The 23,888-nt window shown below is 40.0% G+C and overlaps 1 protein-coding gene across 2 annotated transcripts; it reads right to left on the reverse strand.

Annotated features, from left to right (window-relative positions):
• Positions 1-1,537: 1,537 nt before the first annotated feature.
• Positions 1,538-20,105, reverse strand: OMA1 (OMA1 zinc metallopeptidase). Of its 2 annotated transcripts, none has more exons than XM_064720386.1 (9): positions 19,759-20,105; positions 18,453-18,984; positions 17,848-18,076; positions 17,193-17,366; positions 16,999-17,106; positions 15,675-15,803; positions 12,390-12,464; positions 9,473-9,622; positions 1,538-2,781 (listed from the first exon to the last, which is right to left on the reverse strand). In XM_064720386.1, exons 2-9 carry the CDS (start codon positions 18,962-18,964, stop codon positions 2,563-2,565), a joined length of 1,596 nt encoding a protein of 531 aa, XP_064576456.1. In that variant the 5' UTR covers positions 18,965-18,984; positions 19,759-20,105; the 3' UTR covers positions 1,538-2,562. The 2 variants fall into 2 exon arrangements, with proteins under 2 accessions (XP_064576456.1, XP_064576458.1); XM_064720388.1 differs by having other exon boundaries at positions 19,733-20,105.
• Positions 20,106-23,888: the final 3,783 nt, after the last annotated feature.

Here is a 23,888-nt window from a genome sequence, read left to right on the forward strand (position 1 = left end):
TCTCTCACATCACCATGATCATGGTTACAAGACTATTTACTTACAAATCTTAAAAAAGCTCCCTTGGTGAACTTGAAAATTGCATCTCCTGCCTTCAACTGCAGTACTTCAGTCACTTCCAAGAGACAGCAGAAATATGAAATTTGTGTGTTTCATACTTCATCCTGAATGCTATAAAAACTCTTGTTTGCTCTCCTCAGTCCTGCCAGACACAAGCATCCAGTTGCATGTCAAGCAGCAGCCCTGGCTAACAAAACAAGCTCTGACACTGGAGCGAGAGAGAGGCAGCAGCGTTGGGGTTTTGGTGCTGCAGGATAAACTCTGAGGTCCACAGGGAAATCTAAATGGTGTATTTTTCTGTTTACCTTCAGGTGACAATGTCCAAATGCTGCAACACATCACTGAGCCTCTGGTACAAAAACTCCTGTCACCAAGAATAAAAATGGATGGATGAATAATGGTCAGGCTGGACCTTCTGCCTCCTGCCAGCAGGATTGAGCAGAGATTTAAAAACTGCTTGTAAGCAATATGCAGCCAATCTAGACCTATATAATCAGACCTAGAATCATCAGCATTACACAGACATCAACTTACCTCTGAACAGAGACAAGGGACTTGGTGTTTCTCAAAGGACCCAGATTCATTGACTGAAGTCACTGAAAGCATTACTTGTTTCACAATCTGTTTTTCAGCACTGAATAGGTTATTTTTTCCTTCTTAAAAGCTTGCATTCTGATTAAATTGAAAAAATATGATTAAGTCTGCCCTTCTCTATATAAAAAAAGAATGTTTCAGGATAACCTGTAAAATATTTTGGATGTTTTCTTCAAGTAAGACACAACATTTATGAAAGAGATTTTTGTTTTGATCAAATGAATAACAAAAAAGCATAACAGCAAATACATCTGAACAGATGAAGGAACAGGATTTCCCTTTTTTATTTTAATTCACTGCCACCTCCTTATACATCTTCCAGCAAGATCAACATTTCAGTATTTCCATCAACTGCAAAGCAAGGACAATTCAAACATGTGCAAACAGAGATTAACATGCTGGGTACAGTGGGTCACCAATCCTGAAAGGCAGAGCTTTACCTACATTGTCCATATTTTTCTCCAGGGTATAAAAGTTTTCAGGGTATAGAGGAAGGGAGGAGGGGAAGGAGGAGAGGAGGAAGGGAAGAGAAGGGAGGAGGAGGGAGAGGAAGGAAGGAGGAGAAGAAGGAAGGAAGAGGAAGAAGGAAGAGTGGCGGAAGGAAGTGGCGGAAGGAAGTGGCGGAAGGAAGTGGCGGAGAAGGAAGTGGCGAAGGGAAAGGGAAGTGGCGGAAGGGAGGAAGTGGCGGAAGGAAAGGGAAGTGGCGGAAGGAAGGAAGTGGCGGAGAAGGAAGTGGCGAAGGAAGGAAGTGGGAAGGAAGGCGAAGGAAGTGGGAAGGAAGTGCGAAGGAAGGGAGAGGGCGGAAGAAGTGCGAAGGAAGGGCGAAGGAAGTGGGAAGGAAGGAAGGAAGGAAGGAAGGGAAAGGGAGGAAGGAAGGAGGAAGGAAGGAAGGAAGGAAGGAAGGAAGGAAGGAAGGAAGGAAGGAAGGAAGGAAGGAAGGAAGGAAGGAAGGAAGGAAGGAAGGAAGGAAGGAAGGAAGCTCAGCTTTAGATGCCAGTTTCCTGACAAGAAGTCACTTTCATGATAAAGTCATCTGCAAAAGCTGTGCAGTCAAGCAGCTTTGTATTTGTCTCCTATGTAAGATACTCCACATCAGCAATCATTTCTATCCAAATGGACATATCCAAATCTAATGTTGTGGCAGCAAAACTGCCCTCTGATGAGGCACCTGATCATTTAAAAAAGACAAGAGGCATCTTTGTAAAGCATTTGGTGCTACATGATTCCTTCAGTGCTTCCTCCAGAAGGAAGACTTCCCTGAAAATTATTTCACTCCTTTTTTTAAACTGAACTTGGTGCAACCCTTTCAGATTACTTTGAAGAAAAATGTTGAATCAATCCACATTCTAAAATGCCTGAGAAAGAAGCAAAATCCCAGCAGTAAATCCACCTAATTAAGTGAGGGTGTATCTAGCCCATAGCTATTATCACTTCTCAGCTTAATATTTTTAAACACCCTGTATGTGGAGCAGGCAGTAAGCTCTTCTCATTATTTCTCAAATGAAGCTGAGTAGATCTAACCCAAATTATGGCAAGATAAACCAGACAACTTAAGTGATGAAAATTATACTTTTCCCTCTGCTTTAGGGACGTTTCTGGCTCATCTGTCCTCTGATCAAGGTGAGCCTGATAAAGCTGAAAATTACACTGTGTGACTGGATTGTATGAGATTATCTTTCCCCTGAGAAGTGATTTATTTTAGTAACTCTTAATGAATAAGAAACTTTCTGCTCCAACACGCTGCTCTTCTTGTGTGGGCACGGTTCCTTATTGCTTTGAGTGAGAGATCACACCAAAGAAATGGAGAATCTGAGTGGCTACATCTTCTTCATGGTTCAAAGACAATTTTGTGTTATAAGATAGACCTTCAGGGACCACCAATTCCATAAAAAGTGAAAATTGATGTCATCAGTTCGTGGGTTTAACTGCAAAAGTCACTGGCATATCTTCCACTTTTTGAGTGTGAGGAAAGTCCAGTTTTGGTTTTGAGGGATCTTGCTTTGTAGAATTTGGGGGTGCTCGACCTTTAGATGATTCCAGGAGATGTTGCATGTTAAGTCTGAAAATAAGGCGAGGATCTGGTCCAGAAAGAGACGGGCAATTGCAGCTCTCTCTGATTTTAAGAGCCTGTGAACACATGGGAAAACAAATCAAATAGGAAAAACAAGAAAGGTTTCAGTCAGTGACTTTGGCTTTCCAGTCAGGTTTGCATTTGCACGTTGGTTAGTGTAATAATGAGCCTGAATTGTTACTGAACAACTTCTCAACAGAAACCAGGAATTCCTGAGACAAAATGGAGCAACATGGTCAAACAATGGGAAAAATGAAGAGTGAAATTATTTTCTCACACTATGATCTCCAAGGATGGATTCTCTAAAAGGTACAACATAATTAAACAGAAAGTTCTCCAATGCTTTCTGTGATACTTGTCCACATCAGTACCTTTTAATTTATATTCACATATAAACCAAACTTTTTGTAGCCCTTTCAGGCCACTTTGAAGAAAAAAGTTGAATCAATCCATACTCTAAAATGCCTCAGAGAGAAGAAAAATCCCAGTAGGAAATCCACTTAATTAAGTGGGGGTATATCCAGCCCACAGCCCACATACTGCACTCAGCTTCATATTTTTATATTTATATTTACATTCAAATGCAAATGAAAATGACTGCATCAAGGAAAAAAAGCCTCTGAATAATTTACTTCCTCAGATATGTTCTATTATTGAAGTAACTATACATAGATGTCTGACTCAAAAAAGGAGGGAAAATCTCCAATAACATAATGGACTTTTAACTGTTTGGCACAGAGATCCAGATGGTTCATCAGTTTAGCTATACTGCTGCACAAGTGATCTCATCTCCAAGAAGCATTTGGAGTATTCCAAGTCTCCAAGCATTATGAGAAAATCATGTCACAAGAAAATAATGTCTATAGAACGTAACAATTTCTCTGGATAAAAAGATCAGCAGTAAGAGACCAAACTTTAAGTTAGTCCTGCTCACTGAGTAAGTGCCAGTACTTGCATTTTACAAGTAAGAAAGTAAAGGCACAAAGGAGCCAGAGAATCTCCCAGAGAACCAAAATTCATTAGCACAAGCACATTCCCCCCAGATCATCCTGTCTGCCTGGCAATCTGAGAAAGGAATGGCAGTGGATGAATCTCACATCTCAAAGGCTCTGTGGAGAAATTGATACCAACCTGTTCAAAGGCAGCTGTTTTAAAGGATGCTTAAGTTGTGTTCATTGCCACAAACCTGAACAAACCTTAATTAGACCACACAAACTGGCAGCTCCTGTGTTTGGCACACAACAAGGGATGAGGTGCTTTGTAAGCAACTCTACACAGAACTACTGGGATCCATGGATCCTCCTAGAACTCATTTAAACTAATTAAGAAAAGTAGATCCTATGTATCATATAGCAAAATATTACAAGTAGAACTCTAGAACTCTAGAGGGTTCTGCATCTCCACTGAGAGCTACTTTTTCAAGATATGCAAAATGAAACACCAAGACCACAAGTCTGATGGTTACCATTAATCAATGGTCACTCTGTTATGGTCACATTTGTTCAGTATTGGCCTGGCCTCAATTAACAGCATAAACCATGGGCAGATTTACATCCAGCTCTGTTTTTAATCCTTTCATAGAGAAACCAGTTCAAATGTGCATTTTATTCCACTTCATAATCATGGATTCCTGAAAAGCAATGGCCAGAGCTGCCCTGAGTGGTAGCCAGGTGCTTCCTGGCCAGTATTTGGGACTGCCAGCAGAAAACACATGCTGATTAATTTGTTCTAGATGGATTCATGAGGAGGAAGAAAAAACAGTTTTCATAGCAGTCCTAGCATTGCATTGTAGACAGAGCAGAAATTTTTAATCTGCTTTATATCCACTAGCTTTGTCTGAAATATCAAATCAAATATTCCAGTACAGCTCTGCCCATCATTTTGAAACACTTTGATATTCTTCCACAAGAGGCACTGGAAACATCTTACTACAGCAGATTTGAAAATAGAAGAGCAGAGCTTCTTAACTCATTTTTATCTGTAAGGAGGTTCCAAAACATATTTCTCCTCTAACTTTACTACAGTGAACTGATAGAGTTTGCTGTAAATGGCTAGAAACAAACAGAATATAAAATTAACAAATGGTTTTGGAAAAAGACACATTCCAAAAATGTAGCAAGAGTTTCTCCAGTTGTTTCTTGCTGAAATGTAAAATTCAAATTACTGGAGACACAAGTCTGGATTAGGCATGCAAATATTGTTCCTGTCTAAGTTTTTAAAAATATGAGTAAAGCTTTCACAGCTTGTTTTTCTACAGCTGTTTCTATGATTGTCCATGTAGCCACCAAATGTAACTGTACTGCTGAACACTCTTCTGCTTCAGTGACCAATCCATTCCTAAACTGACATTTGTGATAAACCAAGAGTTTTCTCTTGTTCTCTTCTAGAACAAAAGCTGCTGCAAGACTGCATTAATGTCAAGCAGTGCTATTCAAGGCAAATGGGAATACAAAGATTTAGGCTGTATCCTGGAAAAGGCAACATAATCCTCTTTAAAACTAATTTAGCAATTTTGTATCTCTGGGTTTTCCTGGCTAAACAGTGCCTGACCTATTTCTATGGTTTCACTCACCTGAAGTCCCAACAGCAAAGACAAAAACCAGTACTTCAGGTGAACTCTGTCTGAATTCTTGCTAAACATAAAGCTGTGCAAGGGGACAGAAGGGAGGAATTCAACATCGTCACCTCACATGCCACTGAAAAACTCCAGATATGGAAAGAAAAACCAGGTTAACTCATCACCTCCCTGCTCAGGACAGCTGTAACTACACATTCCTGTGAGGGCAGCACCTGCTTATTGGTTCAGGAGATCCCAAATTAAACATCCAAACTCTTGCTTGTAAGTTAGAAAGGTGAAGCTGTTTTTCTTGTTAATACAACCACAGTCACCTCCTGCAATGTTTGGGAGCAGGGAAGGCAGAATTAGCCAGGTCTCCCTCATCCTATCACCTCCATGTAAATGTAAAGCTACCAGCAGAGGCAAAGAGAAAAATCAGGAATTTTTAGCTCCCAATATTAATCCCTCACATTGTCACAGACACCAGACTACCTGCTGGTCTCAAGCCCTTACAGTCTTAATGAAGTAGCAGTAAAAAGATGATTAAAGGAATTGACAGACTTTACTGGATAGAGAAGAAAAGCAGCTTATATACAATGTGAATACTTCCAACCTTCCACTGATGTTGGCACAGGAAAGAGAAATTGTGACAAAATATTTAGTAACTTTTTAGGGAGGATAGAAATGCAGGTCAGTGGTTTTTATTCTTGTTTCTATGTTGATATGGCTTAATTAATGTATTCTAGTACTAGAATTAACTAATAATGTTAATTTATGAAGTAATGTTCACATGATAAGCAAAGGGCAAATATACCAACCTGCTTTTGAAAAGGAAGGAAAATAAATGTATCTCCCATATCAAAAGGCAGCAGAGGAAAAAGTATTAACTACACAAAAATTAATAAAAATAATAAGAGCCAATGTGGATTTGACAAAAACAAGTGCTGCCCAAGTAATGAATTAACTTTTTTTGACAAGTTAAATGACCTAGCAAACAAGACAAGCAGTGCAGTGGGTATATCCCAATTTATTATTAGGCTCTAAATGACCTCACCATGGCATTTCCACAAGAAAGTGGAAACAGGACTTACAGTGAATCAAAAATGGAGTCTGAGCCAACAACATGATGCTAAAAAAGCAAATGTCACATCAAGATGAATTTTTGTATCACAGGCAAGGCTCAGGAGATAACTCCTGCTTTATTCAGGGCTGCATTTGAACAGCACACTTGGAAACAGACACTGCCCCAAGTCAGAGAACATGAAAATAAAACATTGAGATCAACTAGAAGATTCTGCAGCTTCTCTCTGGCACTGCACTCCCACAGTCTCTCTGTCTCCAGAACAATGACCATCTTCTCACCCTTATACAAAATTATTTTATGATTTCTTTTTCTGAAAATAAAATGCATCTCTCCAGCCTCCATGCAGGAATTCTAAGAGATTTCAGTTTGCTATTTAAGAGTGTACTCTGTTTTCCTGGTTTACTATCCTAACATCTCCTTGTCTGAGGGGAAAACACTTTCAAAACACAGCAAATCTTTTTTATTTGTTTTATTTCATTTCCAGGACAGCATCACTTTTTAACTGCTTATAGCTCTCTTGTGTACTGATTCCTCAGCATGGCTGTAGCTTCCAGCTTGCTCAGAAAAGCAGATGTAACATCTTTAACACTCATTTGATTTGCTCTCAGGCTTTTAATGACTTGAAAGGGATCCCTGTGATAGTTCCCCTTTAATTTACACTTCCTGAGACTGTTCAGTCACCTCATTCAGATGTGACATTTCATTACCTGAAGAAAAATTCTCACTTTATATGATTGCATCTTATTGTGAACCTGCTTAAAAGTCTGTAGAGAAAGATTAGAGAAGTCCAAAATCTTGCCCCTGTTTGTCCCAGCTATAGTAGCTGGTCCAATAGGAGATGCATTGTCCTGAAACCATTTCAGCTCCAAAAAGAGCAGCACATGAAACCAAATAATCTCATGATGGATCTGGCACTGAGGCTTAAGAAGCACCAGTTTCTTCATAGAAACACACTAGAGATAAAAAGGCCTTTTTTGATAATCTGGCTTCTCTCCTGGGCTCTGAGTATCTACTGGTAAATAATGTATGGTAAACATTCTGTTCTAAAGAGCTCAAAGCACGTGAACAATGAAACAAAAAGCTGATATTGAGCAACAATAAAAGCCTGGGGTTCCCTTTCCATGCCTGAAACCCAGCCTGAAGGCAGCAGCTCCCACAAGAAGAGGAGTCAATGCTGCAGACAAGAAGCTCCTCTACACATTTCCTTTCATCTTTATTCCAGTTTTGTAGTGCCAACCTCACTTCTGTTGTGAACTGCTAAAAACAGGAAAGATTCAGCCCCTGTTTTCTCATCCTACTCCAAAGAATGTTTAAGGTAAAAGGCAAACAAAAACATCTCCTCTCAGTTATCTTCTGGAAGATCTTCCCAGCCTTCCCTGCTCTTGGAAGTGAGAGTAGCTGTAAAAAGATGGGGGCTGCTCCACCTGCTAAACCATGAGAGATGAGACAGAAATAACAGTTCTACACAGTTGCTCAGTTCTTTAACTGATTTGCTCAGGCCTGGGGTAGAACATAAGAAGTAATTTATTTCATTATTCTTTATAAGCCAGTCAACAACTACATGAAAATAAACGATCCTGAACCCTTTATGTTCAATCTAGCTAAAACTGAGGCTCCACAACAAAAATAATTTTCTATTCAGCTGCTCAAATGTGTTAGAAAATCCATCAAAAGCATTCTCCCAGTTTGCTTTTGCAAAGTACAAACTTTGTGTATATTAATTTGAAATATCCAGTCTAGCCACTCTCCAGCCTCCTATCCCTAATGCTGACTTTGATTTACGCCATCATTTAGAATATTTACTGTATTCATTCTCATCAAAGGATTCATGAAACTCTTTTTTTCCTCCTTTGAAGTCAGCAAACACCTCAACATTTCAGAGCTCCCTCTGCCAATAAATCTTCAAGTTTCTTTACAGTTTGGAGCTGAGAAAGACTTAAAGGGACAGAGTTTTAAAAAAAAAGGAGAAGAAGAGTTGATTATAAAAAAGAGTATTTCCAAGCACAGTTTAGCTTGCTGAAAAACAGTATCGTAGTGGAGTGCTTTAACACTCTATTTTATTTTTTTATTTGCTACAAAAGCAAGAGAAGTCAGGACAATTCAGGGATCCAACTCAAAAACTGCCTTTCCAAAATGGCAAAAAATTAGAAAGAGTGGATGAGACCTGTGGCACTGTTACATCTATATCAAAAGGCCATTCAAAAGAAAAAATTTGATACTTTGATCAGAAATCAGAAAAAAAACCCCAAACCTCATGGAATATAATTACATTTTATCTGTGCTATCTTTAATAAAGTAATTTCAACTTTGAGGTTGAAAGCTTTGCAATGGAGAATTTCTGTAAGGATAAAGAGGAAGGTAAGCATGGTGCTATCAGAGTAAATTGGGAATCAATACCAAAGCAGGTAATTAATCAATTAATCCCAAACGACTTCTGGCAAGTTGTCCGGTTTTCGGCTGTTTGAAGGGCCTGGAAAGGCCCGGAGTGGCCTTGGGGCAGCCCACGTATCAAAGGACGAGAAGAGGCTTCAGTTCTTCTTTCGGTTTTTATGTTTATTAATTGTTTATCTAAAAGATTTTCTTTCAGCCCGACAGAGCTCTGCTCAGCAGCCAGCCATGAGCACACTGTGCTGTCCTCCGGACAGTCACCTATCTTTATACCCATTGTTACGTGTACAATATTTATCATTTTTCCCCAATCCTTTTTATTCTTATTGTCCGGTGCACTTTCAGTAACGACCAATCCTAATGTGACCACCATCATCACAGAAGATGGAGGAGAAGAAGAAGAAGAAAGGACAGGACACGCCCCAATTCCTCCATCTTACTTCTCTAAACCCCCCTGTACAGAAATCCTAAACCCTGTGTCTCACTCTCTAATTAACTAATCCCTTCACCATTCACCCCGGTGAAACCCTCCTATCCTCATACAGGTGTCGTCTCCTGTGTAGGATCAAAGTCCAGCCACCAGACACTTCTGGCAACATTCCAGGACTCCCGAGCCCCCCAAGGGTGCTCTCGGTGGCTCGGCACCTCAGGACTGAGGTGCTGAGATCCCACAGCAAGTTTCCTGAGAGGAGAAGCCGCGTCCCTGAGCCCTGCTCACCTCGGGGATGAGGCGCTCCAGGTGCTCAGCCCTGTTCTCATGGGAAGGGTGTGTGGAGAGCCACTCTGGCAGCCTGGGCTGCCCCTGCAGGGCCTCTGCCAGCTCCATCTGCTGCCAGAACACGCTGCTGGCTCGGACATCCACACAGGCCTGCAAGAGAAGGGAAACACAAACACCAATGGATTGAAGTGGAGTCAACCCATCCTCATTGATCAGCATCCAACTCCGATTTATTGATTCAATCAGTCACTTGTTATAACAGTGTTAATGAAGCTCATCCATATTGCAAAATCCGAGCTCATCATAGGTCAGAGATTACACACCAACCCCTCCTTTGCAGAGGAGGGCATATGTGGCCCGAAGTTTAGAATCCGACTAGCTGAGGGCGAAAGGCCGACGCCCCTCTGCAATTCCTGGCCAGCGCCCTTCGGCGTCTGAGGGCCTCGGGCTGTGCTGGCTGCGGACTGGCTCACACCGCTGGTATTGGGGAGGAACGGAGCTGACCATTTCCCAGGGGTTAAACATCGGTTTATTGAAGGTGTTGCGGGATCCAAACGCGGGGAAACCAACCGGGAAAAAGTAACTCCATAGGGGGTGAAACAGGATTATAAAGGAGGGGGGTGGGTACAGGCGGAACCAATCGGGAAAGGTGAGGGGATGAACTTCACAGAACTGACACTCCATGGAGACCAATAATCAAAAGGTAAAGGAGGTGTCCTGGGACCCCAGCCAACCACCATCTCCAGAGAGGAGAAGATTCTCGAAAACTGGGAGGAGAAAGGGAGTGATTGACTGGACCTAGGGAAGAAACAACTTTCACTTATAAGGGAAACCAGGGGAGGAGCAATTACACATCGGCAACTATGAATAGCGGTTACTATGGCAACTTAGCTGACAGGCTAGCAGTGGCGGGAAAAACTGGGGGAACGAAACCATTTTACACATAATAGGGGAGAACAATACATAAATTGGGGGAATAACACAAGAAACTTAACAACACACTACCACACTCCTTTTGTTTTCAATACCCATGGTTTGTTATTGAGACCAAGATTTGTGTTCTTACCCTGATATGAAAGGTTCTCAAAATTTACTTTTACTTTCCCAAAAAGCCAAAGATAGAATGGTTACCTGTTAGGAGAAAACTGCCTGAGAACTCTGAAACGTGCCTGCAAAAACAGGCTTGGGAACTGCTGCTTACAGCTGCCTTTTACTTTTCCATCAGCTGTATATTTTCATGGCCTTTTTTCCTTCAAGCCATGTCTGAGCAAAATTCTCCAACACCAATGGATGTTTAAAGTGATAAATACACAGTATAATTGATACAGAATTACAAAAGACATCTTAAATTTTAAGTTTCTTAAGACCGTTTACATGGTCCTTATACCTGAGAGTAAAAAGCTGTTCCAAAATATCTAAAAGCAATAAAAAACTTATGCAGACACTGGATCTATTCCTTTTAAACACTTGTGCTTTAAAAAACTTACATCTGAGTTATGAAAATTCAACAGGAAGGAAAGGTTTACCATTTCTGCCCTATACTTGCTCTTTAAGAAAAAGCTCAGTGCAAATTCAAAGCTGTATTTACTAGAACAAATTAATCATCTCCACAGATCTAGGCAAAGTTACAGGAAGAAGTTGAGAGTCAAAATATAAGGTGATAATAAATCATACTTAAATACACCTAAAAAGTAACTGGAAATGCTTTTCTGTAATTGATTAAATGGCCTTCCAAGGGTGATCTGTGGAATTCATGACAATAAAACAGGAATTCTGCAGGATTCCTGACTCTCTTCAAGAAGTATATATTTAACCACAGAAAGTCAGGGAACAGTAACTTTTAGAATTGCTTTTGTGTATCACCACAGACTTCTCTATTTTTAGGTTTAAGTATAAAAGAAAAATAAACAAGATTTCTTACACTGACCTTTATTAGCTAAGAAAAAGGGACTAGTGGGCAGAAGATAAGAAAATTATTTCTTCCCATTCCCTCTCCCAGGAACAGATATGGTGCTTTATCCTTTGAATTTATTCATTTAAATTACTATTATAAAAAGATTATCTGCACAACCAGAGAAATGTTCATATGTCACTTGACTGATTTCTTTCTGGTATGGCCCTACTTTTGCAGTATTAAAAGCAGTGAGCACAAACACAGTAATTACATTTTTTTAATTGATTGTATTATTCCCTTAGACAACTTCAAATTACAAATGCAGTTTTAATCGCAGAATCAAAGTTAATTTTTAGAACCCTTCCTTAAAGTAATATTAATAACTATTAAAAGGAAATTTTGCTAATGAAATATTAACACTAGATGGTGCTGCTCTCACTGGTATCTCACACAGAAGTCCATTGTACTTAGCCAGAAATCAAAGAGCTGCTTCAGTTCCTTTAATATAGAATTAAATTCCCCAGGGGGGAAAAAAGTAATTGAAAAAATAAACTATGAAAAAATGCTGAGTAGCTTCTGACCAAATTATTGAATTGCTTCAGCAAAGCTGTATTGTTGTTATGGCTGTATTTCACTTAAATCTTTAAATCTTTACATATAATTAAATCCTACTTATGCAAGATCCCTATGTAGAGTTCTCTTTACAAACACATGAGGGTTTCTTTTAATAGCAACAAACTCCAAGGAAAGGAGACTGTGCAGGTAATGCACAACTTTACACTCTTCAGTGTTATTACAATGTTATTATTATTATCCAATTAACCACATTGACTTTGTCCTTCCCTAAAAACTCTTTTATTTCCCACCACTTCATAAAACTACAGATCTTCAAAAACTTACAATTTACCTCCATATGAAGAATGAAACTCCCTCTGATTGTAACAGAAACTGAAAAATATCTGGTATTTATTTTTTTTGCTGATTTTATTTTTACTGCTAATAAAACCAATCAGTTGTAGTTACCTTTGCAGCAAACTGAAGTCCCACTTTATCAGCTTCAGCCTCCAGGGTTCTGCTGTAGGGTCTATCAAACATGAACTGCAAAGAAACACATCAAAGTTCTGTTCCTGGGTCTGGAATGTGTACAAAGATGGAACCTCATAGCTGTGTCTTAACCTTCTCATAAGGAGTGGGGTCTATCTATCTATCTAATGCTCACATTGCATGAGATCAGTATTAATTTTCTTAATGTAATCTCTAATTCCATTATGTGTAACTCATTGATCCTGTATTCAGTTGAAATTAATTCAAATTAGTTGTATTTTCATGGGTACTATCAGTAGCCATTCTCATTTTGCAGCAACTGAAAGCTAAATACCAACTTTTCACCAGAACTTTTTCACTTCACTCTTTTATTGACATCAAGATTTTTCTTGCAGCAACTCTATGTAAAAATTCCAGTGGTTTCCTAAACTTTAAGCATGGTATCATCTATTTCTGATGGCAAACTGGAATGTAACCATAAATATTTGCATGCAGAAATCACTCCTTTGCCATGACTATCCCTAACAAGCTGCAAATTATTCTTGAGAAATCAAACTGGAAGACATAAAGCTGACCAAACTCCTGTTCCATTTTTCTAGAGCATTAACACAGCCTAAGAGGCAGTGGTGGCTTTCTCAAATGTAATTCATGCAGATTTGGGCAGCCTTGGCCCAGTCTGTCACGTTATAGTAAATGCAAATCAGGACTTGTTTGAACAGCCTGCTCCTGCAGAGATAAGGAACCTGTCCCAACATCCTGGTTTAGTCATCCATTAGGAAATGGGAACTGTGCAAGGCTAGAGAAGAGAGAAAGGTCTGTCAGCTCAAAAAGGTTCTATCAGCTCTTTACCTGGCTACAGAAATCTGTCCTCCTTAGAATTTCAGGGGAAAAAAAACCCCAAAACCAAAACTAGAAACCACAAACCAATTTGAAATGAAGAGCACCAGAAAAGTGGTCCAGTAACTGTAACTTTTTGCTGCTTTCCAAAGAAGTACTGAGAGTTTTTCTTTCCTAAGTCAAAAATAAAAGCCAACCAAATCTGGTTTTAAAAGCCAAACATGCTGGTTTAGAAGTAAGCAGAGATGAGGTCACTTTTTAAATTCCTAGTTTCCATTCAGACCTTAAAGATTGTAATTATTTTTAAATCCTCTGATGATAAAGTAATTCCTTGAAGTGGAATTCATGTTTTTATTGCCTTGAAAAGTGCTCCAGGTCTGTGGGTGCACATATATTCACTAAACAGCAAAGAAGCCCCTGGCTAGTCTGTCATATATTCCTGAAGCACCATTTCCTAGTTAGCCAGATAAACCATTTGATTAATTATTAATCACTTTTTAGACAGAGGAATGAAATTTGTAATCTGTAAAAGAGTCCTGAGGTATCTAACATACATGGTAGTCATCAGCTACTGAAAAAATGGAACTGTTTAAACAATCTTTTGTGAATGTGCTAGAGTGAAAAATTGGAACTTCAAACTCTGATCTAAAATCCTTGTCAGAAACCGGACACAAAAAAAGATAAATTAGATTTTTCAATTTAATTATCAGAGCTGCCTGTGTATGTTGAATAAAAGGGAGTTCCAGGGATGCTGACTGCCCAAAATCACCAGTTTTTACATGAAATAAAAATCTTATGGTGTGAGGTGGACAAGAAAGGAGGATGAAGTACTGCATCTGTAATACTGGTGTGTGGGGCATGAGTAAAACTCAGAGCCATGCTTGGGGTTATTCCAAGAATAATTCCTAAGCTTTAGTTCCCATATAAAATATCTGCTGCTCTATAACAAAACCAATATGCTTCAGTCCAGAAATACATGCTTAAGGAACAACCCCAAATAAATGCAATAAGAAAAGTTAACAATTTATTAAGGGAAGAAAATCCATTATCTTTGGGGGAAAGGCAGACCTGGAGCTCTCATGCCCAAAGGCCTACAAAGAATCACTGGGAAACACTAAGAGCCAATAATAAAAAATACACAACAGTCACCAGGTCAAAAAGTCAAGCCTGTAAGGACATAAGAGAAAAACAAATATTGAAACAGAAGCAAGTACCACAGCATGGCTCAAATAACCCTTTCACAGAATGGGATGCTAAAGCTTTAAGAAGCAAAATACAATTATGGAAGAAGAGGAAGAGAAACATCCTGAGAAAATATGCAGAATAATTCACTTTCATGTAAGCACAACAGGCAAATACTGAATGAGAGAAACAGACACTGCACTCCTGGGTGAATAAAAAACTCAGTTTCCTATTCAGCTTCTTTTGTCTATGGATGAAAGCTTTGCAAGTATTTATCCCTTCAGCATTACTGAAGTCTGATCAGCCTTTAAACCAGGACAGAATCCCACAGATGATGTTTCCTTTGCACAGGACTCAGAACTTAAACCCAGATTCCCTTTCCAACCTAAAGCCCAGCTCCAGCCCACGATGCCAAAACTCCATTCTCTGTGGGGAGGAGGAGATGCTGACAGGGAGTTGAATCTTGCTGTCTAAATTCTGAGCAGTCTCAGGATTCATTCACACTTTGTTTTTGCCAAATTCAGCTCTTCAGAATGCTGGCTAGCATTCATCAATGTATTGGTTTCTTAGCTACATGTGCAAATATCCAAGCTCTTAGGAGATAATTTATGTTCAGAATCCACACATCTCCCCATTAGCATAAGAACTACCAAAACAGATTGGTTATGTTTAATTTCTTGTTTTTGAGGAGCTGGGGGAAATCTCAGGAAAAACACCAAGTAAAAGAAACCTAAGAGATCTTTCACTTTAATTCAGATTCCAGTTTTATGATCTAAGCAAATTTCTATTTAAAAATAAATGGATCAGTAACTGCCCAGAGAGTAAATTACACTGCTGAAGAAAACTGGCACCAGAAATCCTCTGAATTTTACTTTACTGCAATATCTGCATGGGTGTTTAAATTCTCAATTTTTTGATCTTGGAAATCATTCTTATCACTAACAATATGTTTAATGAATTCCATATATTTTATTTTGTTTAGGAAGAATTTAATAACTACTTAAAAAAAAATATTGCATTTTACCTTATACAACTTTAAAGGACAAGTTACTTTCTAAAAGACAATAATTTGTCTAAATTGGCAGCAGGTTCCTGCAGCCTGTGCAACTAAATCCAGTCATTTAGGGAAACCTAAAGTTCTTCAAGGTGACAAATGAAAATCAGCATCAACTAAAGCAGAATCAGATGTATAAAACAAGGAAATCTAAGGAAATCAGGAAGAACAATAGAAAATGCCAACCTTACCTCCTGCAACTTGCTCTGAATCCACTGGCCAACAACTGCCAAACTATCCCGAGGACAGATGGCCCAAATCATAGTGAGAAAGATGAGTGAGAGGAAATCCAAGAAGTGAACCAGGCTGGCTTTCTCTGCCTGCAAACAGAAATTGTCCCATTTTCATTCCTTACTGTCTGACATTTCTTTAGAACATTAAGAGAATTTGGAAACACTTTAAAAGTCACTGATTTTTTTTTTTTTCCTGTGGAGCCACAGGAAGAGGGCAAGCACAACATTCCCTGCTTGTACCAAAACAAACAAACAAACAAAAAAAATCCCAGTTGGATACAAGGTACTCTCAGGCCAGAATTCCCATAAGCTGCACACAGCTGGAACAAACACATTCTGCCTATCAGACTCTCCTAGAGACTCAAAGCTTGAGGTAGGGTGGAGGCAACAAGCAGAAAAAGTTCTTCAGTAACAAGGCTATGAAACACCTCAATGTGAATAAAAAAATCTATAAAAATGCCTCAAAGACTGTTCTTTACATTAATTTGAGAAGAGATAACACATCACTGAGACAGGATCATCCATGGGATAAGGGAACAGTACACATAATGTATTTCTCTTTTATTTTCTGCTGCTTTCCTTTAAATTCAGAATCCATGAGATGATTGTTTTCCAGAGCTCTATCTGACATTGCAACAAATTGATCAGAGCAGGATCATGCAACACTTCTCTCTGTGCCAGCTGGGTGACACCAGATGCCATACAAATAAGATAAGTTCTTTTTCATTATCAGAAATATTTTTTAGAAGTTTAAAGGGTTGGTTGGCAGAACCAAGCCCAAGAAACCATGATGTGAACTGTTGCTCACCCAAAATCATACAAGAACCAAGCTTTGGGTACTCCAGAATTCGACATTGTAAAACTGAGTGCTCCAATAATAACAGTATCAAGTATTTTAAGATACTTTTTAAAGGTGCTAACAATTATAGGAGTAACAGAGTTGCTGAGCACCTCCAGTTCTTTATGCCTGTGCTGTAAGAGAGGGATCTGCAGACCAAGCTCTAAATGACTGGAAATTGAGTCATAATTTACCTGTACAGCTGTGAATAAAAGCCTGGCAGCCTCTGTGTTAACAGGGACCACCACAGGTCTTCTGACAGTTATTAAGTGCTACACAAATAATAAAGATCTACTGTAGCAGGCTACTCATTTCAAACTCAATTTTGCATTAATTAGATAGAGTCACACTGAAAAGTTGGTTGGTAATGATAGGGAAAAGCATAACTAGAGTAATTAGAATGAATAATTTAACAATATTAGACATCTTTCTTTAAAGACTTACTGCATGTTCCAGCACAGCGTGAGCTATTTCATGTCCTAAAATAAATGACAGCTGATGAATATCAGAAACTGCCTCCAGTAACCCAGTAAAAACAAACACTTGACCATTCTGTAAAGAAAGAGAATAAAAATGAAGTGGGAGACATATCAAGCACTGTTTCAATATTATTATTTTTTGTGTGGTGTACAACTTACTGGAAGCACAAAAGCATTTACACCTGGTTCATCCACCACATGGATAACCCACTTGAGAGCTGAGACCTGGGGGATGTCCTTGTTGCTTTCAGACAAATGCCCAACAACTCTCTCCACAACCTGGTAGCGTGCATCTGTCTCAGGTAACATCTGATTTTTGAACTGCTCCATCCACTGAAAAAAAAATTCATTGGTTCTAATTTTTAAGGTGGACAAAAGTATACAAAACATGTAATTTGAGAATATCCTGTATTTGTTCTGTTCTTACCTCGTGTCTCTGACAGACAGGAATATGGATACATTTGGATATGGCTTATCAAGTTTCACTCTACAACAGGAAATCACAGAACTCAAAATTATAGGATGAGAACTTACAAAAATTACAATGGACAAGAAATAGTTAAGAATGTTTGCTACAAGCATGTTATAGGCTTTGTAACCATTATGTGCTTCTCGTGGAAAGGGAATTCTAAAAAAGGATGGGAACAAGATGAGGAGGTAACAGATGAAGGGACCCCTCAGGGTTCTGAGCATGAAGTTCAAAACTCATCAAGGACACAACATGGTTTGTTTGCCCACTTCATTAACAGGACTATCTCATCACTAAAAAAGCAACAATTTTTGAGTACTTTCAATTTCTTGTCTAAAATCTTACCATATCATATTCCATCTGTGACAGCTCCCTAAAATGCTCTTTGCCAAACACCAAGAGTCGAGCACGCCCGGTGATGGGGGTCTCCTCCAAGTGGGTAAAATAAAACATGATAAACACAACTCCCAAGCTGCTGGCACCCAGCAGGATCTTCCATTTGTTTTTTCTTGCACTTTCTTTGAAGAGTTCCCGTTTATTAGGAGGAAGTGACTTCCACCAATTTCTTATGCTCCTGTAAGATACAAACAGTGTTAACTTAGGACATATTTGAAAAGGAATTTGTTATTGTATTCTGTATTTCAGCCTCATCTCATATAGGAGCTTATGGGGGGTTATACTTTAATTGGCTTCCACTCCACTGCATTTCTTCTCTCCCACAGGAGAAGAAGGAATGCCCCTTAGTGTTTTGGTTCATCTCCCTCCACCACATGTAAATGACAAGGAAAAGAGGAAAAAATACATCTAACACCTCAGATAATGGAAAAAAAGACCTCTTGTTGAGCAAACTGTCAGTCAAACAAGACTACAAACACACCTGCCATCCCTCCCCACACTCACACTTTGCATGATGGGTCTTGCACTGAAAGGAAAGTAAGACAGTATTTTACCTGCCAAGAATGATGGCAAATAATTTCTGAGCTGGCTTCACAATAATCCAGAAAAGAGGAACTGGTGCAGCCTGAAGTGACGGTGATGTGTGAAAAGATCTGTTGATCTGAAAGTTCCAAGCAGCAAAGTGATGTGGGGGTTGTCCTACAGAACTGATCAGGAGGGGTGGGATCTTCTCCCCCAGTGGCTGAGAAGACTGGGAGAAAAACCTTCCCGAACCATGGATTGCATTCCTGTACACTTCCTGTCCACTTGTATGTGGGACATCCAAAAGACACCTCAGTCCTTTACTAATCAAGTTTCTATGGGAGTCAGGGTTTCCAGTCAAAAAGCAGTTTCTAGTATTTCCACTCAAATCCAAGCTCTGGCATCTGTTTCTGTCACCCTGACTCCGGCACCATCCTGTGTAAGACCTAGAGAGATTATTGCACTTCCCCTGCTTGCACAAAGAAGCCAAATGAGACAAAATACAGTTTCTGCCCGACAGCTTTAGACCACAGATGATATTCATAACTTCTTTGGTTGGTTACCCTGAAAAAAAGAGAAAAAAAGAGCAGACTGGTATTAAGAAACCCACCCAAACAAGAAACTCTGCAAGGTTATTTCATTTTCCCCTGAACGGATACTATGTATGTTTGTCAACATCTGCATTGCACAAAAGGAGGTCACAGTCACAACTGCATCCGGTTACAGTTGTAAAACATCCAGCTGCTTCCGACTGTGAAAGATATCAGTATCTTGCATCACTGAGAATAAAACAAGGTGCGATTTACTTTTTTCCTTTCACTTTTATTACCACCAGATCAGAGTGACTGCAGGTGTCCCTTGTGGGTCATCACCTTTCTGTGCAAGGCTCCTGCCGCCCCGGTGCCATTCCTATACATGAGGAAAATCAGGATCTTTGTGATCTGTGAGCATATTGCTCGTACTTTACTCCTGGCCTAGAAACAAAACACGGCCAAACCAAGGCTCGGCCAGCCGGGAGCCTCTAGCTCACGGACATGGAAATGCCTTGGCACGGAACTGACCCAGGCCCTCCCGCCTGAGGGGCCCCGCTGCCGCCACTTTCACCCTCTGGCTGCGATCGCGGCCTCTGCTTCTCCCCCAGCCCCGCCACCCTCGGGGGTAACCGCGATTATCGTGACATGGGCTGATGCGAGGAGCTGGGAATGGGGAATGAGGGAGACGAGTCACTCTGAGGCCCCCGCCCGGGTAATGGCGGGCGGGGAGGCGGGGGACAGCTCCGGCCGCCTCACAGCTGCGCGACCCAGGGACCGACCTCCTCCACCGGGCTCCCCTACTCACCACCGCGGGAGGCGGCGGCGGAGGGGCCGGACCGCGGAGCCGGTGTCGATACAGAGCCGGGGTGGAGAGCGGGAGGTGGGACGGCACCGCGCCGCTGCAGCGGCCACCGGGGCCCCGCGTCCCTTCCCTCAGGCGGGGCCGCCGCCGTTCCCGCCGCTGCCGCTGCCCTCAGGCGGCGCCCGCCATTTTGTGGCAGCGCGGGGAGCAGGGGCGCCCCTCTTCAGGCGCAGAGCCCGTTCTCCTGCGCGTTCTCCTGCGGGAACGCTGGCTTTGCCCGCGGTGTTTCCGTGTCACTTAGCTGCAAAATGTGGAATATGTCAGGACTATTTTAAATCAGCGTGTTCTTTGATGTAAGATCTTTGTATGTTTCAAGCCTAAGTCAGCTTCCCTTAGTCAATCCGGGAACTGAGAAGGTTTAAGGATGTAGCAAATGAAGTTGTTGATGTATATCTGTGTATACATTGCTAACTCGTCAGAGTAACGTGTATGTAAATTAATAATCAATCATAATAGAAGGGCTATGCTTGGAAAGTTACTGACTCTGAATTCCTACCTATAAATAATGGCTGGAAAAGTGTGGTGGTCCTGCTTGATTTGTGGACTCCAAGAACGGGGGTGCAGCTCTGAAATAAAAAACTGTCTCAAGTGTGTAATTATTGCCTTGTTGAACACCAGGTAAAAATCCCATTTTGTGGGCAACAACCTCATGGCTGAGAGCAGCCCTGAGTAGGGATGTTCTCACTTTGGAGCCAGGTGGAGGTCAGTCCTTCTCCTAAGTAAAAAGTGTCAGGGCAAGACAAAATGGCCTCAAGTTGTGCCAGAAGTTCAGGTTGGACACGAAGATCAATTTCTTCATAGAAAAGGTGACTAAACATTGGAATGGGCTGCCCAAGGAGGCGTTCAAGGAAGGACTGGAAGCACTGTGGGACTCAGTGCTCTGGGCTGGTTGATCCCCAAGGTGAGGATCTGTCACAGGTTGAACTCGATTTCAGAGATCTTTTCCAACCTGATTGACTCTGCAATTCTGGTTTTGGGGACCTGAAATGAGAAGTGGCTCCTGCTGCCGAAGGGTTGGTGACACTCCCAGGCAGGGAGCAGTCAGATCTGCTGCCATGGCAGGAGCAGAGGTGATGTTTTTCCCTAGAAAATAGCAAGCTGCTAACTTAATGTGTGGCTCTTGTCCTACTCCTCTGGCTGACAAATGCATCTTGAGCGATGTGATGCACAAAACAAGTTATTTGCTGAGGGAGGGTGAGGCTGGGATGTGTGGTAATACAGGGCAGCCCAGGCTGCATATAAGCCCTGATGCCTTGAATGTAAACAGAGGCCCTGTTGTTGTGGAAGGTAAAGAAACACAAATCTTTGCCTTCCAGAGCCACATCCTCTGTGTATGAGCACAGCTGAGTTCAGTGTTTGTTGAGGTATTCCTTATTCCACCTTTTTTGTATTTCCAGAGCCCTCCTGTGACAATTCTTAAGCATTGATGGTCATTGCCAAGGGAAATACGTAGTGACCTGTTGTTGCAGTCCAGGCCAAGAAGGAACTTTATTTAGTGATAATGTTATGATTTCCTCTGACACAATTCCTTTAAGACCTGCCTGGGCTCCATTATCATAAGAAGCACGAAGAGTAAAATCTGTCAGTCAGTAACACGGCATTAATTTTTGTGACTGTCTGCTCCAGTCACAAAACCAGCTGAGCTGTAGCAGCAGAAAAGCACTTTGTCTAACCCAAAGCTTGTGTGTGTCCCAGCTGTCAGGAAATGAAGAACTGAGATGAAAGCTTTCATTAATGGCCTTACTACACCTGGTATTTTCTTCCTTTTATTGTTTTCTCTATCTAGAATTCTCCATTCCTTAGCCATTCAGGCTTCTACCATTCTTTCTATCATTTTTCCACCTCAGTGTCTCCACTTTTTATTGAGTCTGCTGCAAACACATTGGTTTGGAGTTTTTTCTTTGCATATTTGTTTTTGCAGTTGTTTTTCCAATACATTAACTCTACATAGAGCATGTAGGACCTATTCCTATATCCTTGGCTAAATTCTTCTTAAAATCAATGGATGTTTTGAGTGTGGAAAGATGGGGCTCAAAGTTGTGCTCTACATTCTGCACTTCTAAAGTTTCCCCATGCATCATTGCTTGCAATTAAAACTCCAAAGCAGACAAGCAGCAAATACAGCTCAGGTAATTATAGGATCTATCAAATACCAGCACTAAATATATCCCTAGATGAAAATCTGGTAAACAGTTGAGCAATTGGAAAGTTGTAGAGTGTTTGGGCTTTTTTTTCCTTTAAATAGATGTGTAGTGGAAAAAAAACATTCTAACTTGTAATTTATATTATTGCTTCCCTTGAATTTTAATGAAGACATGTGCATACAACTTTTTTTCCTTGAGGAAATAAAATAGAATATTCTATGGTAAAGAGAGGTAGATTAAGACAGTTTTGTAGCTGAGTTTTTGCTTACAAGCATCATCTTATCTACAAAAAAAATACTATAATTCTCATTTCAGGAGAAGACCAGAAAGCAAATTTGAAATTTTTAGGACTGCAGAAGACCTATTTAGAAGTCATAAGTGATTTCCTAAGTCCAATTAAACAATTAACACCTTAACAGGTACAATTTTCCTGTGTGGGTGTGTCCATTAGTATTTGAGTATCTCTTTATATAAGTAGTTGTTCTGAATTAAATGAGGTTTTGTATATGTATGAAACTACTCACAAAAACAAATGCCAAATCTAATAAAAGTAATGAAAAGTAGTTTAACACTGAATATAAAAAGTATTTTCTGTGCTTGGTATACAAATACTTCAGTGTTTGGTACTAAAGTCTCTCTGGTACCAATTTTGATCATCACAATTAAAGAGTTGTCAGTTAAAATATACAGTCTTCAGCTTCAAATGAAAAAACTCACTATAAAATATTAAAATATTTGAGTATTATATAAATCCAAGGAAAAACAAATTATTAATTGATAGGATTGTAATTCAACTTTCAGTGTAATTCATTTCTGTTCATGAATGCTGGGCTAAAATCCTGGCTGAAAAAATGCACTCCATCACCTTCTGCGAGTCAGAAATTGGATTTAATTCCATTTAGTCTGTTTGGCCAGTTGAAATATCAGGAGTTCACAGTCATTTAAAAGATCAGACAATGCTTTTCATTAATGTCAAGATTTTTTCCAAATGTTGTGCACTAGAATATCCTGCCTTGATCCACTGTGTTGTGTTATGCACTAATTGTCCTTTACCCTCCCCTTCCCCACTGAGATACCAGTTACAGGATATTATTTAAGAATTTAATAGGTATTAACTATTGTTGCATATTATCTGTTGTTATGTTTTTTAAAAAGTAGATTTAAAATCCAGAAAATGAAGTTACTGAACCAAGCAGAAATTTACTGTAAAACTGTTCCTCTAAAAGTTGTCATAAAACTCAATGCCCAATTTAATTCCAAAACATGAGGGAAGAGGCTGGAAATGAGGAGTGTTATTTTCATTGCCTTCTAATTGTTCCAAGCAGCTTTTCTGGGTACAGCCAGAGCAGTAAAAGTGCTGATATTTCTCACTTCAAGCCTTACAAGGTCAAGCATTTATCTCAAAAGATAAATTTATCTCGAAAGAAAAATTTGTCTCAAAAGAACCACCTGAAAAAGGCTGGGTGCATTTACCCCCAGTACTGCTGGGCCCACATGCAAAAACCTCAGTGGAAAATTAGCAGTGCACATTTTCATAATCCAATCTTTCATTTAGATAATGCAAAGTCTCCCTAATTGTTTCTGTGGTGCTTGATTGGAGCTGGAGTGGGGCTGTAGGAGTGTCATCCCTCAGGGACCAGGGATCATCATGCAAATGAGATCTGGATCTTGTCAGGCTGCCTGCCATGGATGAAATTTTAACTAGGTGAAGCCTGGTACAGGAGATTTGCTTAGAACTGCTGAAAAATATTAGTAAAATTCTGGAAACTCGTTTTTCCTGCTTTGATAGCAATGGTAATGACTAAAGATTAATTTTAGCATTGACCAAAAAAAAAAAAAAAAAGTAATTGCAGTATTTAAAACCCTGGGGCAAATCAGAGGAAATGCTTTGGAAAGGATAATTATACCTGTATAAGGAAGATCTGTTTA

Source organism: Zonotrichia leucophrys, chromosome 8 (genome assembly GCF_028769735.1).
Source record: "Zonotrichia leucophrys gambelii isolate GWCS_2022_RI chromosome 8, RI_Zleu_2.0, whole genome shotgun sequence".
NCBI lineage: Eukaryota > Metazoa > Chordata > Aves > Passeriformes > Passerellidae > Zonotrichia > Zonotrichia leucophrys.

Bases quoted from the DNA above. Each gene is read 5' to 3' on its own strand.
- OMA1 (XM_064720386.1), bottom strand. From the start codon at position 18,964: ATGAATATCATCTGTGGTCTAAAGCTGTCGGGCAGAAACTGTATTTTG. The intron at 18,077-18,452 runs GTAAAATACTGT...TGTATCTTACAG, and splicing joins TTTGCCATCATTCTTGGCAG to GAGCATAAGAAATTGGTGGA. The intron at 12,465-15,674 runs GTAAGGTTGGCA...GTTTCTTTGCAG, and splicing joins TTCAGAGCAAGTTGCAGGAG to TTCATGTTTGATAGACCCTA.